This window comes from Ahaetulla prasina, chromosome 1 (assembly GCF_028640845.1).
Source record: "Ahaetulla prasina isolate Xishuangbanna chromosome 1, ASM2864084v1, whole genome shotgun sequence".
Taxonomy (NCBI): Eukaryota; Metazoa; Chordata; class Lepidosauria; order Squamata; family Colubridae; genus Ahaetulla; species Ahaetulla prasina.
The window spans coordinates 190,916,151-190,935,484 of record NC_080539.1 but is presented as its reverse complement, the minus strand read 5'-3'; the positions used below and the strand labels follow the sequence as shown (position 1 = coordinate 190,935,484).

Genomic DNA, 19,334 nt, shown 5'->3' with positions numbered 1-19,334 from the left:
ACATACACAAATTTCATTGTTGCCCTTAGTGGACACAAACCAACACAGCTGGTTCAGCTTACCTAGTAGATCTTATACAGAAGCTATTATTAAAGTAAAAGCAATACGGGCACATTGTTTCATCACCAACAATAAATCTAAGTTACCTCAGTAGGTTCTTCTTCAGCACTAACAGGCTGGCAAGAAATAATGTATTCAGAGCTATCTGTATAAGGTGTCCATGAGATAGTTGTCTGAGAAAGTGCTTCCTGGGGCCTTGTGTAATTATCCTTGTATAGAAGGGTATGATGATAAGAAGGTTTGTCAACATCAGGAACTTGAATGGGATGACGGATCACCACCACTGGCTGTTCTTCCCTATCTGGTTTAGCCCTTCCTGGAGTTGCTGGAGTTGTGGGAGTTCGAGACCCAAATTCTTCCACAATGACTTGTTGACCTGGATTACTCAGGATGGTTTGCTGACCAGAAGAACCTGGAATTGGGATACCATTTCCATTGTCATAGGGGTTGTTTGTGAGGTAAGGTACATTCTCCAGAACAGAAGGCACATCCAAGATCTCTGTCACCCTTTTACCAGGATGCGGTGGAGTTACCAGCCGGGGAAGCTCATCTAGCCAAAGAAAGTTTAGAAGCAGTGAAAGCCAGGTGCTGAAAGCTCCAGCAAGGGTTCCATTTGAGATGAAGGAAATCTCCCCCATAATATCTCAATTCAAGCAATTAAATTTTAGCAATATTCTCAAAAAAGCAATATTATTCTGCAAAGCCTGGTTAAATTACTCTCATAGCACTTGAGTCAAAAGAAAGCATTGGAATTTGGAACTAAAGCCAAATTAGAATGACAACCAAAGAACTTTGAAAGATCCATAAAAAGCAAAAGTCCCATTTTGCCAAACTACTGAATTACTGCTATATTTATAAATAAATGAATTTAACACCTTTACTGCTATATTGTTTTCCAAAAACATTTTTTCTTAAGGGAGAATTATATATTGCATTACACATATTTACAAAATCAGTTCTTCTAAAATATCAACCCTTGGATTCCCATCTATGGTTCAACACTGAATCTACAGTTTCAACTGGAGAGCCAGCAAATTATTCACAAGAGTTTTATGGATCTACTTCCTGCCCTTTGGTTATGAGATCATACATAAAACAGCAGTTTTCTTTCACCAATGAATGCAGTGTTTCATGAAACATGGATTAATTTATTTGTTATAAATCATTATTTTTCATAAAATATAAAGTAGCTGATTTAGACCTAATGAAAGTACAAAAAATAATGAAATAGGGAGAGAGGGAGAGAGAGAGAGAGAGAGAGAGGGAGAGAGATTGAGATTGATTTTTAATCCACTGGAAGCAATCATTCAAACCAAATTATCCCCTTTTTTATTTTACTGAGTCAATGGAAATAAGAAACTATTAAACTGTAGCTGAAATCTAATTCAAAACTATAAGATAAAATTCTCTATTTACCTGGAGTTAAATACTCTTGAGCAGAGAGAATTTTCATTCTGAATAAACTAGTATAGGGGGAGTGGTCAAATTTTTAAATAGTAGAATAGGTTTTTTAATAAATAAAAAAATTATCATTCTCAGGTTTTTGATGTCATAGTAAGAAAGGCTGATTTTGCAGCCAATTTGGGGTGCAGTAGTATATTTTTGAATCCTTCATCTTGCATGGAGTAGTGGAGAAACTTATCCAACTGTTTGTGGATATTTGAAGTGAACTAAATCAGTTTATCTGAAATACATATATCATATCTTCTGCCAAATTCAGAGTCTAGACAGCACTTTAATTCAATCATTTTCACAGAAAATTCAGCAGAAAGAAAGGTTAACTAAATCCATGAAACGATAATAAACTAGAATTCTATTATATTTTGCATAAATCAACACCTAAGTAATGAGAAGTTATAAACAATGTTTATGTAAGTTACAAAAGTATACTCACTTGTCTTCAAATATATAACTGACAGTGGCCAATGAAATGGTAAGAGTACTATATTAACTGCCTCATATTAACATTATCAGAAATTCAAAAGTAAGTGCTTTGGGGCTTTTCTTTTGAGATTGATTTGACCTATGTATCTTTACTCAAGAAATATTTCTCACTGAATTGCATAGGATTTATTTGAAGATACAGGAATTAAATCTAAGCTAATATTACCTGTTTTTTTCCTTCCAATCAATGGTTCACTCTTCTGATTATTCTTGACAGCAGTTATATAAATGATATATTCTGTCCCTGGCTCCAGACCTGATGGAAGAAAAATTAAAAGGACACTGCAGCCAGTTCAGGATTTAGGATGTTCAGAAATGCAAACAGCCTGCTCAGTTTTTAATAATTAAACTATAAGCTTATGAGGATTTTATCTGTTTCTGTGGCTTTATTGCTTTATCTTTTATTACTTTTGTTAATATATGTTACATTTTAAAAAAATATTTTATGTTGGTGGTATACAATGTTATAGCATTGTAAGTGCTATAAAGCATTACAAATCATTAAAAAAAACAAATTCTCATCTGCCTTCAATCCCCAGGATATATTGTAGCTAATCATGCAATAAGTATCCATGTGGACTATTCTATTTCAGTCTTAAGACAAGAAGGATTAGTTACAAATGTAAAACATGTTAGGATGGGATCAAAACCTACACTTGCCTTCAAAAATCATTAAGTAACTAGGTAGAGAACATGTCCTAGTTTTGAAAAGCAATGCTATACTTCATCTCCTAATAATGTATTGTTACTACACAATACACCAGTTCCAATTTGACTATACTTTAAAAAAGCTTCTTCACAATATTTAGAAGCAAACCGATTCCAAGTTCAATCCTCACAATCTTAAAGTGCAGCTGAGAAAATCTTGCCTATAAACCCAAGGAGCCATTGCTAAGTCTTGTACTCCAGCAGTTAATAGCAATTTCAAAGGCTCATTGTTATTCCCTATGAATGCAGATTCTAAATGCTGCCAAATTACCTATCCTCAATACTGTTTGATGTTCCAGTGCAGAGTCAATGAGCTTCATTATGAAAAGTTCGTACCTGTGATAGTGGCCTCAGTAATACCAGAATGAGGACGAGGAAGTAGCTCCCGGGTTGGGCCGCCAACTTGCTCATATTTGATTATGTAGCCTGTGATCTTAGCCCGTGGTGGCTGCCAGCTGATCAACAAGGAGTTGCTTGTAGTTGTGAGGAAGCGCAGATTGGAAGGTGCGTCAATGGCTAAGGAGCAAAACCATTTAAATAAATATTAGTTATTGCAATTTCCAAGTATTTCAGTCGCTGTCATTTTTTTTTTCATTCTCAGAAGGTGAGTGGAGACAGAAACCAGTCACGAAGAATTGTAAAGAATAAAGAACAAAACCCTATATTCAGCTCATAGGAACTTTTACTCATTATCATTACCAGTGGAAGCGTCAAGCTCTGCTGGGGAGCTGCGGGCATTCTCATTCAGCGCATAGATAAAAATCTTGTAGTCAGTGCCAGGTTGCAAGCCTGTAAATCAAAATAAAGCATTAAAAATAAATCAATGGTGCTTATATAATGTTCTGATTGTAAAGGTAAAGGTAAAGGTAATGGTTCCCCTTGCACATACATGCTAGTCGTTCCTGACTCTAGGGGGGCGGTGCTCATCTCTGTTTCAAAGCCGAAGAGCCAGCGCTGTCCGAAGACATCTCCGTGGTCATGTGGCCGGCATGACTCAACACCAAACGCGCACAGAACGCTGTTACCTTCCCACCAAAGGTGGTCCCTATTTTTTCTACTTGCATTTTTTATGTGCTTTCAAAACTGCTAGGTTGGCAGAAGCTGGGACAAGTAAGAGGAGCTCACCCCATTACACGGCAGAACTAGAGATTCGAACCGCCGAACTGCCGACCTTTCAATCGACAAGTTCAGCATCCTAGCCCCTGAGCTATATGCCAGGGGTGTCAAATTAGGCAGCATCCATCACGTGCTGGCCCCGCCCCCACCTGGTTTAACGAAGCGGGGAAAGTCCCCATACGTCACACGATATCGCCATGACGACATGAGTTTGACACCCCTGCTATATGCTAACATTTCTTAATAGGTAGCAAGGAGTTAAAGAAATTCAGTTCACAAGCCCTAGAGTAGAAAAACTGAGGTAACCTCTGTTGCTTTTTTTGACTGTATTATAGATATAGTCTTCAAATCTCTGCACAATTCTGAAATCATTCTGCAAACAATGAAGAAACAATAACTAAGGGCCCTATGGAAACTGAAGGAATTGAAAAACAAAGTAGATTATAATGATCACCTGGGTCCCAGGGCAGAAGATATGATGGCAAGAAAGACATGAACAAGCAGGGAAGTTCTAAAACTGATACGGAATACTAATACTGAAATACAAAACCTGGTCCTTTCAGCTGTAGCAAAAATTAGTGTTTTCTGAATTCTCTTTGGAGCTGCCCAGCTGCTTATAGTGTTCTAAACATGGTAATAAAAAATGAACAAAATACCCTAGTTAAAGTTTAAGTGCTTGAAGGTTATCGGAGTTTGGTTCAGTTTTATTCTGCAGGATATCCTTTAGCAATACATTTCTCTTCCTTCCTGCAAAGTTATTATCATAGAACTTTTCAGAGTACAGAAATGATGCTCACATACCAGTAATGGTGTAGGTTCTAACATCAGGATTAATTATCCTTTGAACTGGATTCTGACCACCTGCAGGTACAGCATCTATCTGGAAACCCGTGATTGCCTCTGTCTTGGTGCGCCAGGTAATTGTGATGGTTCGCTCTGTGACATCTGTGACACGAGCCCTACGAGGAGCACTAACATCTGCACCAAAAAGGTGGAATGTCCATCATTAATATAAAGGTCATACTGAGCTTAGAAGTTTCACAGAAAAATACATTTATATAAATTGCAGTCTACAGCCCAGAGATTGATTGATTGATTTTATATAATTGCCAATCTCAATTAATAGATTCAATACTCAATATAATCTATGTTCAATCTAATCGATTCTGGGTTACAAACAGCATCATCGTAATTAAATCCATAAAAACATAAAATCAGTTACAAATTATATGTAGGGGCAACTAAAAATTATTATATTACATAAAAATTAGCAGTGCAACCATGTAATGGAGTCCCTAACATTTACAGGACCCAAGGCTTGGGCACATAGGCAGGTCTTGAAAGCTTATGAAAGGTTAATAGGGTTGGGCAGCGAATGAAGAATGTTCCAAAGGGCAGGGGCTATTGCCAAGAAGGCACTCCCCCAGTCTCCACCAACTAACAGCATCCCCAATCTATTAGACCAAACTGGATGAGTAGAAACTATTGGGAGAAGATGATTCTTTGATAACTGGATCTCAAGCCATGTAGTGCTTTAAAGGTGACAATCAGCACCCTGAATTGCATCTGGAAACACAATGGAGTAGCTCCCAAAGTAGCGCTGTTACATGTATTGTGTAACAGGCACCATTAACTAACTGTGCAGCTGAATTTTGTATCAACCTCAAATGCTTTTCAATGGCAGCTCCATGCAGAACTCATAACAATAATCCAAATGAGAGGTAACAATGGCATGAGTGACTGAACAAAGTCCCCCAGATCAGGAATGGGGCGCAACTGGCACACAATCTGAAGATGTGTGAAGGCCCTATTAAAACTGCCATTTGTTTTCAAACAGAAGCTACAAGTGTGAGAGGACCCCCAGATTGCGTGCAAAGCCTGTCTGAGGCAGTGCTACCTCATCCAATACCAAGATGGAAGAATCTTGTTCCCAAGAGAACTAAATAACTAAAGCCAGTCTGTCTTGCTTGGAATGAGTCAGAGCCCATTGCACCTCAGCCAGACCCCTACAGCCTCTATATAGGATAGGATACCCATAGCATCACTCAATGTGTCTGGGGTGGAGATCTATAGCTAGATATCATCTGCATATTGATTATGCCCCACCCCAAATAATCGGATCATCTCAGCCAGTAGCTTCATGTAGATGTTAAATAGGAGAAGAGAGAACCCACCCCACACAACAGGAGTAGTGAGCTGGATCTCTCCTCTCCTATTCACAGTGACTGAAATTGGCCAAGAAGGAAAGAGGAAACCAGGATAGCTATTTAGGAACATTAAGAACATTTTTTTCTTGGCAATTCCACAAGAATGTAACAGTAGTCTTACTGGATCAGCAAAAGTCTATCTCCTTGTCCACTGTCTCATAGTGCATAACAAAATGACTACATAGAAGCTTATAGAAAAATATGAGAACAACAGTCATATCATACCAAAATCCCTACATGATTATATTTCACTGTCTCTGAATCCCAAGGTAGCGCACAGCCTACCTCCTTAGCCATTGATAAACACAGAGACCTCATTTATTTGTCAAATCCCCTTTTAACATCTTCAGTGCTGATCACATCACATCTTGCAGTAATTTAGTTATGTGATGTGTGAAGTGGCATTTCCTTTATCTGTATTGAATTTTAACTTTACTGAATGACATACAATTTTGTTACGTCAAAGATGAAAAATGACTATGTATTTTGACAATACTTCTTTCTTTGTACTTCTGCCCTAAAAAACCACACTGTTTTGCCTTTCAGCTCAGTGATGGCAATTTTGATTATGTGGGATCACTTACTTTCCAGAGTATTAACTACACCTTGGGTAGGTCTGCTGGTCAAAGAGTCCTTCAGAGCATAGATACTAACTTCATATTTAGTTGCCACCTAGACATTAAAAAAACATATGAAGTTAGGAAATTTGCATTCTTCAAAGAAGCTGTCACACATGCCATTTTAGTAAATAACCTCAGTTCCTAACATGACTGTGTATCTGCTGTACTCATGTCTAAAGTGGGATGAGGATTTTTTTTTTCAACCAAATGTTTCTCTTCTTCTGCTCCATCAGCCCAAACTTAATACCCAAGCCTAAAATGGATATGGTTTCTATTAATGGATTAGGATTAATGGATTACTGCAGTCTCTTGGTCTTCAAATGTTGCTTCAAAGATTTTAAAATTATGGGAAAGGCCTGAAATAGAGAAGAACAGGAAAAGGAAATCCTATTTCCCCATACTGGTACCTAAACTTATTTCTCCTTTAGTAACTTAGATGCTCTACAAAGAGAAAAAAAGCCTAAGGCTTGGATAATTATCCTATACAACTTGCTATATATGCGAATGTCTTTATACTACTACCTTTAAAAGATCGATAATCTTTTCCTTAAAAGATTAATGCTAATTATGAAGAGAATCTTCACCCATATTTTCAATAAATCACTAGAGATGTGCTATGTTCCTTCTTGCTTCAAACACTCTACCATCATCCCAGTGCCGAAGAAGCCCACCATCAAGGAACTGAATGACTACAGACCAGTTGCTCTAACATCTGTAGTCATGAAAACCTTTGAAAGGCTAGTGCTTTCCTACCTGAAAACCATCACGAATCCGCTCTTAGACCCCTTGCAATTTGCATACCAAGCAAATAGATCAACAGATGATGCTGTTAATATGGCTCTGCACTACATCCTACAACATCTTGAGTCTCCAAAGACCTATGCAAGGGTCCTTTTTGTAGACTTTAGTTCAGCATTCAATACCATCATTCCAGACATTCTTCTAACTAAGCTAAACCAGCTACAGGTACCGGAACAGACTTGTAAGTGGATCACAAGCTTCCTAACAAACAGGAAGCAGCAGGTGAAGCTAAGCAAGATCACATCAAATACCTGTACAATTAGCACAGCCCCCCCCCCAAGGCTGTGTGCTCTCCCCACTTCTCTTCTCTCTGTATACCAATGACTGCATCTCCAATGATCCATTTGTTAAGCTACTGAAGTTCGCAGATGACACAACAGTGATTGGTCTCATTCGAGACAATGACGAATCCGCATATAGACGAGAAGTCGAACGACTAGCCTTGTGGTGCAACCAAAACAATCTGGAACTGAACACACTCAAAACCGTAGAAATGGTGGTAGACTTTAGGAAAAACCCTTCCATACTTCCACCTCTCACAATACTTGACAACACAGTATCAACAGTAGAAACCTTCAAATTTCTGGGTTCTATCATATCGCAAGATCACAAATGGACAGCTAACATCAAAAACATCATTAAAAAAGGACAACAAAGAATGTTCTTTCTGCGCCAACTCAGTAAGCTCAAACTGCCCAAGGAGCTGCTGATCCAATTCTACAGAGGAATTATTGAGTCTGTCATTTGCACCTCTATAACTGTCTGGTTCGGTTCTGCAACCCAACAAGAAAAACACAGACTTCAGAGGATAATTAGAACTGCAGAAAAATAATTGCTACCAACTTGCCTTCCATTGAGGACCTGTATACTGCACGAATCAAGAAGAGGGCCGTGAAAATATTTGCAGATCCCTCGCATCCTGGACATAAACTGTTTCAACTCCTACCCTCAAACGACGCTATAGAGCACTGCACACCAGAACAACTAGACACAAGAACAGTTTTTTCCCGAAGGCCATCACTCTGCTAAACAAATAATTCCCTCAACGCTGTCAGACTATTTACTGAATCTGCACTACTATTAATCGTTTCATAGTTCCCATCACCAATCTCTTTCCACTTATGACTGTATGACTATAACTTGTTGCTGGCAATCCTTATGATTTATATTGATATATTGATCATCAATTGTGTTGTAAATGTTGTACCTTGATGAACGTATCTTTTCTTTTATGTACACTGAGAGCATATGCACCAAGACAAATTCCTTGTGTGTCCAATCACACTTGACCAATAAAATTCTATTCTATTCTATTCTAAACAAAGATGGAAAATATTCATGTTTAATTTATGTCTTCTAAATAATTACCTTCAAGTCCAATTGATTTTATAAATACTAAATAAAACTGTATATAAGTTATATTTTTCTCCCACTATATTTTAAATTGCTGCAGAACAAGTAAATCAAACCAACAATAATAATTAAAAAAAGGTATTACCATTAGTCCAGAGATAACAACAGATGTGCTATCTGGAGCAAGGTTAATTTCTTTCATTGGGCCATTCTTTTCCTTGGGATTTACTCTCACTCGATATCCAGTAAGCTTCACATTTGGTGCAGTCCAGGTTAGTGTGAGACTTGTTGGAGCAACCTGAATAAATTTCAGATTCGTAGGAGGTGGGATTGCTGTTAAATTTAGAATTACAAATTGAAATTACTTGGAAAGAACTCAATAATACAAAAAGCAATCTAAACATTTTAACTACCATCAATTCAGTATTTTCATTTTATGTTACAGTTATAACAGCTTTTTGAAAGTTTTCATGCACTATAAATGAAAGCTAGAAAACTAGTCTAAACTATTTTTCCTATTGAATATAGGGCAATAAATTTAAAAAATACATTTATCTCTTTTGAGATCATAAAATATTGTCCCACAATGCAAAATAACAAGTGAACCATTACACTGTAACTTAATCTAGACATGGACATATATATGTTCCAAAAATGACAAGATAAATTGGCATAGTAGAGGTACTAGACTAAAGGTGAAGGTGCAAAGCAACCCACCCATTTTCTTCCTGGGAAATAAATGTTTTGAGACTGGTCACAGTCACCATATCATCAATGTTACGATTAGATAAAATTCACAGTGATAGCCATTTTGGGAGAGCACGACAAAAATGTTTTCAAAATTCCAAATGTATCCACTATTTCAAAACAATTGCATAGTTCTGTTTTACAACATCTGGTTTTAAAAAAGAGAATATAAAGAATCCTTTCTCAATTATTGTGATCAGGATTTGAGCAGAGGAAATTCTTACTTAAAAAATTAAAACAAAATGTTCACACAAATGTCATAAATCCAGATCTAATCCTTGTTGCACCACCTATGGCCCGTCAAATCTATAGTACAGCTGAAATATATTATTATATATACACACATATTTTACTTATAGATATATAATACCTGAGTTATTATATCAGCTGCAGAAAGAGGGAAGCTGTGCAAACAGAGAAGGAACAGCATCTATCTTTGGGTGCAAAAAATAATAATCCGACACTAAAACATTTTTCTTTTGTTTGCACATGCATGTGGAATTGTATGTGTGCTTCCATGTCTCCAATGTTGCACAGTATGTTTTGGTTCTATTAATCCTCCTTATAATTACCCATTGATGTTGCTCTGATCCTATACCTCAGCACTGCCTACCCCAAGCACTTCATACTGTGTTTCCCCGAAAATAAGACCCTGTGTTATATCTTTTTGAACCCCGAAATAAGGCCTTATTGGACTTATTTTCAGGGGGCGTCTTAATTCCTATCCCCCATCTACTGGTATGAAGTGGGGGGCAGGGCAAGTGGCCCCTCGTGCCAGCCTTCTGAAGGGTCGCAGCAGGCCATCCCACCATCCATGAAACAGCTGATTCGCAGGTGCCGCTCAGGCCTCAACCTCCAGCAAGTGTGGCTGCTTTTAGAGCTTTTAGATTGCGGCCGCAAAAGCAGCAGGAGGCCAATTGATGCAACCCACACACCTTGTGCTGCCCTTCCAAAGTGTACTGTAGCAGCAACTACCAGTATCCACAATTTTTTTATTGTTATTTCATCCCGACCCATGTGGCCCAGTACGGTGTTAAAAGTTAACATTTCAGAAACGTTATCATAGCTGTGGAAGTCTCCTTATGCAATGCTCTGCCACAGCTTCGGAGCAAACCTCTGCCTTCCCTGCACAGGATTGCAAGACTGGAGGCTCCGACGCCATAGAGGGAGTATTTTTGGATGTGCATCTGTGCAGGGCACTTCTTTGAAAGAACAATCTGCAGGTGGGGGAGGGAGATTTTCTTGCACATCGTCCTAGCTGCAGAGGAAAGGATGCAGACACACAGAGAGAGGTCCCTAAGCCCCCTCCCCTCCCAAGGCAGCCACATCCCTCCACTAACCTGCTTTCCAGCTCTGTTCTCCGCTGCACATGCAGGACAAAAAAAGTAGTCTGTGTGACTATGTGTTATTGTGTGACTATGGTAAAAAAAAATACCAGAAATTCAGACTTCTCTGAATTCTTCAACTTCTCGCAAAAAAAATTTTTTTTTTCGAAAGTTGGAAGATTTTTTTTATTGTAGTCCCACCGACTACTTTTCCTCCCCTGCATGTGGCAGTGGAGAATGGAGCTGGAAAGCAGGTTAGTGGAGGGATGTGGCTGCCTTCGGAGGGGGGGGTTAGGGATCTCTCTTTCTCTCTATCTCTCACTCACACACACACACACACACACACACACACACACACACACACCACACACACATCCCAGGATTGTAAAGCTGAAGGCTTCGGATAGAGCATTTTGGGGATGTGCGTCTGCGCTGCGATCCCAAGTAAAGAACAATCGCCAGGAAAAGGGTGGAGGATTTTGCCTCTTTTATCCTGTTCTAAGTCTGTGCTGAGCTTCAGAAGAAGGTGAGAGGCAGGAAAAGTCTATCTCCCCATTTTTAAGCTGTTCACAAAAATACCCCATTCCGAGCCTTCAACGTTGCAATCCTGGAATATGCTGAAGGCTTGGAATGGGGCATTTTTGTGAACAGCTTAAAAATGGGGCGGGGGATTTTCCTGCCTGCCTCTCACCCTGTTCTGAAGTTCAGCACAGACTGAGAACAGGATAAGAGGCAAAATCCGTCCTACCCATTTTCCAATTGGGCCAGCAAAAGCAGAAGGCCCCACGCGCCTCATGCCTCCGTTGTCATGTCCCCCTCCCCCTCCGAAGACCGGGTCTAGGAAGTCCGTATCAAGCATGGCCACGAAGCCTCTGCAGCTTTGCCAAATTCCTTTCAGATTTCTCAGGGCAGGCAGGAATCCAAGTTGTGACTTCAGCAAACTAAATGAGACTTTACTTGACTCAAAGTTGCTTGACTCAAGCTGGTCCTTTATATAGGCTGTGGGGTGTGGCTCCATGACTCTACACTTATCCAGGCCTGCCCCTCCCTTCCTTCTGCTGACGTTGCCTCTCAGATCTCCGGAAGCGGGGATCCTCCCACTGTGAATTCTCTTCAGCTGGATCTGCTGTCGGTAATTCCAGCACATGGCTGGCTCCCTGCTCACACGCTGTAGGAGTGAGGTTTGTTTGTTCATTCCTGACATCCTGTCCTGGCATGGGGCCAGGGCTGGGGGCTGGAAGCACGACAGGTCGTTCATCTTCATTATCAGACTCCGAATCTGATAGCAGGCCCGGGAGGAGACGGGAGGGGCCCGGCTGAGGAGAGGAGGGAGGACGAGGCACAACACTTGTCAAGAACAGTCTTAGTTCAATCGGCTGCAATGGCCCAAGTTTTTGGCATGCCCCCAGCCTCTGCCTCCTCTCTGAGGTTAGATCGGACCTCTCACACATGCACGCAAGCACATATCGCACATGCACAAACACACACACAGAGGTTTGATTGGATCACCCTCTGCGTCTGCCTTTTGCCTTCCCAGCATGTTTTGGAAGGGAGATAAAACTAAATCCTGCAGTCTCTCACAGCAGCCGTGCAAACCCTAGCACGGGTAACAGCAGCTACGCCTTCTTCCTTCCAAAACATGCCAGGATATAATCTGAATAACACCGGCAGCAGTGAAATGCTTCCTGAAAGGGAGGCAACAAACAGGAAGGGTGCCCGAACTCACAGCACTTTGTTTTGATTCAGGTGCTGTTGCTCACTTGGTATGATAGGAACTCTTTCATGTGTTCAGGGAAATTCTTTTCCTTGGGATTCCCTGTACAGATGCACATCCATGGTTTTAGCAAAATGATGCCCAAAGAAAGGAGGATCAGCAGGAAAATCCGCCCTCCCCACATTTCATTGGGGATGATTTATGCCGAAACCATGGATGTGCATGTGTACAGGGCTGGTGGAGCTGATGAGCGGGGGGAGGGGGAATCTGATTTAGATGCGTAGGGTGGGGCAGGAAGGCAGAATTGGGTTGGGTGAGCTACTGCTTCGGCAGGCAGTACAAACAGATGGAGGAAGACAAGCGAGACAAACAGATGGAGGAAGAAGGGGAGATCACCCCTTCCTCCTTTGCACTCCAAAAATTGCCCTGCACCAGGCAAGAGCAGATGGATGGAGGAAGGGGCAATCTCCCCCTCCCTCCTTCATCCTGCTGCAGGGCTACTACAGAACTCCTGTGCTGCCCATGCCCACCCTTTCACTAGGGATTATTTTCAGGGGAGGGCATATTTTCAGGGAAACACGGTAGATAATTAGTTGCAACTGGATTCCTTCACAAGAAAGAACAGGTATCATGGCCACCGGGGTACATTATTTCATGTGTACCTGTGGTCTGGGTCCCAATCAAAGGTAGGCTTTCCAAGTCATTGTGCAAGGCAACAATGTTAACAGTATACTCAGAACCTGGCCTGAGGCCATGCAGCTCCGCAGTGTCGTCTTCACCATCTGAAGCAGGGAATAGTTCCTGGATTCCATCCTCAGGGGTTGAATAGGTCACCCTGTATCCAGTGACTTGCCCCTGTGGGCTTTCCCAAACAATTTTGATGGAATCGACATCCACTGCAGTGAATGCCAGTCCTTTAGGACGGTCAATGTCTGTTAGGCAAATTAATGGTGAAAAGTTAAGCAGAGGAGGACGCAAAGCAGATTTGGGGTAGCACAAAGCGCTCTTGTTATAAACATGCAAAGCATTCTTGCTTTTGCAGATCAAGAAATAGAATTCATTTTTCTCCTGCCTGAAGTACCACATAAAGACTTTTATAACATCACAGCTAATTAATTAGAGGGTCATCTTATGGTTATCTTGAACAGAAGTTTCCTTTTGTTCAATGGGCTTACTTCCAGTTAAGTGAGAATAAGACTGCAGCCTATTGCTACTGCTCACATATCTATCTATTTGAGAGATGACAGCTTCAGTATGAGTAGCAATAAATCCCAAATAGGTTATTTGATTTGATTTTGTGTCAAGCAAAGTAAAATTTTGGTTAAAAAACCTATTTTAAATCCTGGATTTAAATTTCTTCATATTTTCTGTTGCAAAGGCCTCTTTTATTACTTATTTGCTGCTCACAAGTTCCTGAGAAGAAAAAGTTAGGCACATGTTCGATATATCTATACCCAAAATGGTATTTTGTTTTGTAAGATGCCCAGAGTCTACTAGTAGAGATTACAAATATCGATTGATTTAGATTCACTGACTGGACAAGACCAGCCGGCTATTTTTGATTACAAACATCAGCTGAATTGCAATTTTGACTGACAAAAGTCGGATTATAAACTTCACCCCACTCTGGTGGACTTAAATATTGGAATTTACTGGATTGTAAAGGTTATGGATAAATGAAAGATCATAAAAATTATAAAATTTAATGTGAAATCTAAATTCTTTATTGATATATTGAATACGTTTTGTAATATTAGACAACGTTAATATTTTTTTTCCTTTTCTTTCTTTTGGGAATATACTAGCTTGATAATAGAGCAACTGGAGGGTGGGAATAGAAACGAGTTCTCCAAATCTTACCAAAATTAGTAAAAAGCCTTCTTCTTCAGCACCCCTTTCTGGGGCTCCTAGCCCTGTACACCAGAAATCTATAGACTCAATGCTCCAACAAGAAAAATCTAACAATTTTCAAAAAGAAATGCAGACAACATTACAGTTGATGCAAGAAGCAACTGTCTCACATAAAGAAGATACAAAAAAGAATCATGATGAGATAAAGAGTAACCAATATAAAATGGAAGAAAAAATGGACAAGATAAATGAACAGATCTTTAATATAAACTCCCAGTAGAAAATTTTCAACAAAGGATTACAAAGAATAAACAAAGAATTCAGAAAACAGAAGGAAAAACAGAAGAAATGGCAAAAAGAGATGGAAGAAATAAAAGAAGAAAACCAAAGATTGGCACAGGCAAATAAAAATTTAGAAGATGCTGTGACAACATTGGAAATGGAAAAAGCCTTATATGGGGTGGGGGGGTTGGACTACATGACCTACAAGGTCCCCTGTTAATCTAATCCAGGGGTCCTCAAACTTTTTGAACAGGGGGCCAATTCCTCAGTCCCTCAGACTGTTGGGGGGCTGTACCGGCTGAGTGGGCATGGCTAGGTGGTCATGTGACTGGGTGGGCATGGCCAATTTAGCAGTCCATTTTGCCTTTGTCCTTGCTGTACTTGCTTAACCCAAGGAATCTATTTACTTAACAGTAACCCACCGCCTCCAAAGGGAAAGAGTGCAAACTTTGTCACTTGCCTAACTTCATTACAACAGCAGCTTCAGGCTCCTTAAAATAGGCCATTAAAAAAAGAATAAAATAAACAGGATTTCCTTCAAAATAACTCCTGATCATGTTTCAGATGACCTGTGAGTGCCTGCCAGCAGGGGAGGCGGCCAGGGAAGGGATAGGAGACCAGCCTCTTTTTTTAAGTTATTTAGGATTACAGGGCAAGGTTATTTGGGATTACAGGGCCTAGAGGAGAATTCACAAACCAATTTGCTTTTTGCCACACTTGTGCATGTATATACACACACAAGAATATCTACCAAAATTGTTCAGCAACCAATTTGGTGGATGTACTTTATATATGGCAAGAATCAAAGCAGTGAGTGAATTCTCCTTCAGGGGTTATACTGAAGTTGCATTTGAATTAGTGTTAGCCAACTTCAGCTGATTTTGAAAAAAAATCACTTAGATCAAAATGGTTTCTTACTAAAAAGGCAAATAAAACACAAGGATTATTCTAGATACACTAGAATACTATGAAACATACCCAGGAAACAAATGACACTAATCTTTTTAGATACTCAGAAAGCTTTTGATAATTTATGATACATTAATTAAATTGTATGGATTTTAGGGGGAAAATTATGAATGTAATCAAGACAATATACCATAAACAAACAACAGTAACTGTAAATGGGGACTATATAGAGAATTTTAATATAAAGAAAGGCACAAGGCAAGGATGTTCACTATTGTCTTTATTATTTATATTGATTGTGGAAGTATTGAACAGGAACATCAGAAAAGATTCAGAAATTAAAGGAATGAAGATAAGACTGGAAAGATATATACAAGCGTTTGCAGATGATCTGGTATTCATTACAGAAGAACTGTTGGAGAAAATTCCTAAACTATTAAAAAGGATAGATGAGAGGTAGCAGGACTGAAGATAAACAGAGAAAAAAACCTAAAGTTTTAGTCAAAAACCTCACACAAAAACAAAAAGAACTGGCAGAAAAAGTGGACTTTCAAATAGTTAAGAAAGTTAAATATCTGGGAATATACATAAGAGCAAGATATGCAATAATAAAAGAAGATAACTATATAAAATTATTCAACCAAATAACATTAGATTTGGAAAAATGGAAAAATTTACATCTATCAATGTTGGGAAGGATTGCTACTGTAAAAATATCCTGTTCCAAACAGTACCTATAAATATTGAAAAGAAATTCTTTGATGATTTGAATACATTGAAATTTATTTGGCAAGGAAAAAAAGCTAGAATTAAATTGAAAATGTTACAAGAATCTAAAGAAAATGGAGGATTTGGACTACCAGGTTGTCTTTTATATTACCAATATTTGTTATAACATGGCTAAAATAATGGATATCCCTTAGACACAAGAGACTGTTATATTTAGAAGGACATGATTTACAACTGGGATGGCATACCTTCTTATGGTATGAGAAGAATAAAATTCACAGATACTTTCAAAATCACTACATAAGAAACTCACTATTATCTTTATGGGGAAAAATAAAAGTTAAGATCTATTTCAGAATCCCTGAATGGCTCTCAACTATGGAAGCATTTACAAATCCAAATCTGGTGAAGTTTGAAAAAATTGTGACATATTTTTATGTCATAAATGACATAAAGACATTTTGGACACTGAAGGGAAATTAAAATTTAAGCAAGAGCTTGAAGACCAAGGTATTAAATTACCATGGTGGCCGCAACTGCAAAAACGATCTAGATATGAGAAAGACATGAACATGTATGGCTTTAATAAAGGACAAACAGCCTTTGATAGGATATTGTTGAATTCTGATGAAAAACTAATTGAGAAAATATATAATTTCTTACTAAATTGGAAATGGAGGATGAACACGTAAAAGACACAATGATACAATGGGCAAAAAACTTTGGATATAATATAGAATTAGAGAAATGGCAAAACTTGTTGGAAAGAAATTATAAATTAACAATGGCAACTTGTTATAAAGAAAACTTACATAAAATGTTTTGTAGATGGCACTTACCACTTGCTAGGTTAGCTAAAATGTTTAAAAATATGTCTAGCAAATGTTGGAAATGTAACCAAAAAATGAGCACGTGTTACCATATGTTACCATATGTGGTGGACCTGTGCTAAAGCAAAAAAAATTGGGGCAAAAATACATGTGGTTAGAAAGGATGATAGGAAAACATGTAGATTTTAAACCTTAACTTTTTCTATTAGGTATAGCACCAGAAAAAAATGATAATCAAAATACGTATTTAATATTGCATGTTTTAATAGCAGCGAGGATTATATTTGCATAATATTGGAAAAATGAAGAAATACCACGAGATGAAGAGATAATTAGGAAGATACTGGATTGTACATAAATGGACAGGCTTACATTGAAGATTAAACAGAAAGAAGATACAGAATATAATCAAATATGGAACTTATTGTACCAGTGGTTGGAAAAAAGGGGTGGAGATTAAGAATGTAATCTGTACTGCTAAGCAAATAAAGTAACTCAGACAACATGATGTTTATTAAGCACTAACAAAATGTAAACAATAGAAAATGAATAAACTTTTTTTAAGAAGTTTCTTTTTGTTCAGTGAGCTTTCTTCCAATTAAGTGAGAATAAAGCTGCAGCCTATTGCTACTGCTCACATACCTATTTATCTGTGGGATGACAGCTTCAGTATGAGTAGCAATACCAAACAGGTTATTTTATTTGATTTTGTGTCAAACAAAGAAAATTTTGGTTAAAAAAAACTATTTTAAATTCTGGATTTAAATTTCTTCATATTTTCTAATGCAAAGGCCTCTTTTATTACTTAAAACATATGACCTATATATCTATATCCAAAATAGTATTTTGTTTTGTAAGATGCCCAGAATCTACTGGAGTGGGTAGCTATATTAAATTTGACAAATAAAAAAATAAAAAAATGTTGCATTGTAAATAAATAGTACATAAAGAAGAATTGGCTTTCTTCAGTCAGATTATCCAAATTATTTACCAATTAACGATTTCTAAATTTATGATTTTAATTTTAATTTTAGAGTAAGCAGTTTGTTGGTAAAAATGTAGTAAAACAGCTTTTTCATGACATAACTATGAGAATATAGTTTTTGCCATTTCCACAAAATTTTGATATTAAACATGATTAAAGATTCAGGTTTTTGTGACATTGTTCTCCTACTATGAAATGTGGGAAATGTGAATTTACATACTTGTAACAACTTTCTCAACCAAAGGCTGGCTTTCTCCGTTTGGCCCTTGGGCATAGACGCTAACCACATACTCAACTGTAGGTTGTAGTTCATCAATTGTGACTTCTGTTTGTTCTGCAATAAATAAAAATATATTTATATATGGTCTCAGCTATGCAGTTGTCCATCAAGAAGCAAGACAACTAGTTTTAAATAATCCTAGGATAGGATAGAAACAATTTCAGAGCAAAAGAAACAATTTTAACAGATTTCACAGTAACAAATATTTTGACAATGTAAATGTAGAAATACTTTGTATTTCTATGTCCATAGTATCCATTGTTTCAGTGTTTTTAAAAACAGATCATCAGAAGTTTTAATCACGTGTAAATTACATGATTAATAAGACCTACATTTTTGGCAAGCATTCTTTTAACAAGTGGTGCAACAACTATTCCTGTTTTAGAACATCTCAAAATCTGATGTACGGAAGTTTTATAATCTATGACTTCAGTCCTTATGACCCTTAGATAGACGGTAACAGCTGCTGGTATTCCAAGTTTCAAATATAGTAAGACATATTTCCTTTTTTTTCTTTTAAAGAATGGTCCCCATGCCTAACATAAATTGCTTTTTAAATCCTCTAGAAAGAGATTCAAAGGTTATTTGTTACCTGTGATACAGAGTCTTCATACTAAGCAACTTATTTATTTATTGGATCAATTGCATCTGCTTGATTTGCCATAATATGCTAAATAAAAACCACCACAATTTGTATACTAAAACTGGATAGGCAAAATACATTCTTTCTCAACTGCTGGTCAGTGTAGTTGTGTATAATCAAAGGCTATGGGTTCAAACAAACCAAACAGCTATCATAATTTCAAAAAATGCAAAGTAGAATGATTATGACATAATTAATAACATAATTATTAACATCTTTATAAAATATTC

At 38.0% G+C, this 19,334-nt stretch overlaps 1 protein-coding gene across 11 annotated transcripts in view; it reads right to left on the bottom strand.

The window, feature by feature from the left end:
- Positions 1 to 19,334, bottom strand: part of FN1 (fibronectin 1) — a 148,770-nt gene that overhangs the window by 12,114 nt on the left and 117,322 nt on the right. For 5 of the 11 annotated variants that reach the window (XM_058185952.1, XM_058185959.1, XM_058185979.1 and 2 more), the window contains 9 exons: positions 18,402 to 18,515; positions 13,258 to 13,527; positions 8,955 to 9,142; positions 6,620 to 6,707; positions 4,630 to 4,806; positions 3,412 to 3,501; positions 3,049 to 3,228; positions 2,171 to 2,260; positions 147 to 610 (listed from right to left, as the gene is read on the bottom strand). In XM_058185952.1, coding sequence (XP_058041935.1) covers positions 147 to 610; positions 2,171 to 2,260; positions 3,049 to 3,228; positions 3,412 to 3,501; positions 4,630 to 4,806; positions 6,620 to 6,707; positions 8,955 to 9,142; positions 13,258 to 13,527; positions 18,402 to 18,515 — 1,661 coding nt within the window. The remainder of the gene's footprint in view (positions 1 to 146; positions 611 to 2,170; positions 2,261 to 3,048; positions 3,229 to 3,411; positions 3,502 to 4,629; positions 4,807 to 6,619; positions 6,708 to 8,954; positions 9,143 to 13,257; positions 13,528 to 18,401; positions 18,516 to 19,334) is intronic. The other 6 variants (XM_058185989.1, XM_058185998.1, XM_058186018.1 and 3 more) reach the window with 2 other exon arrangements.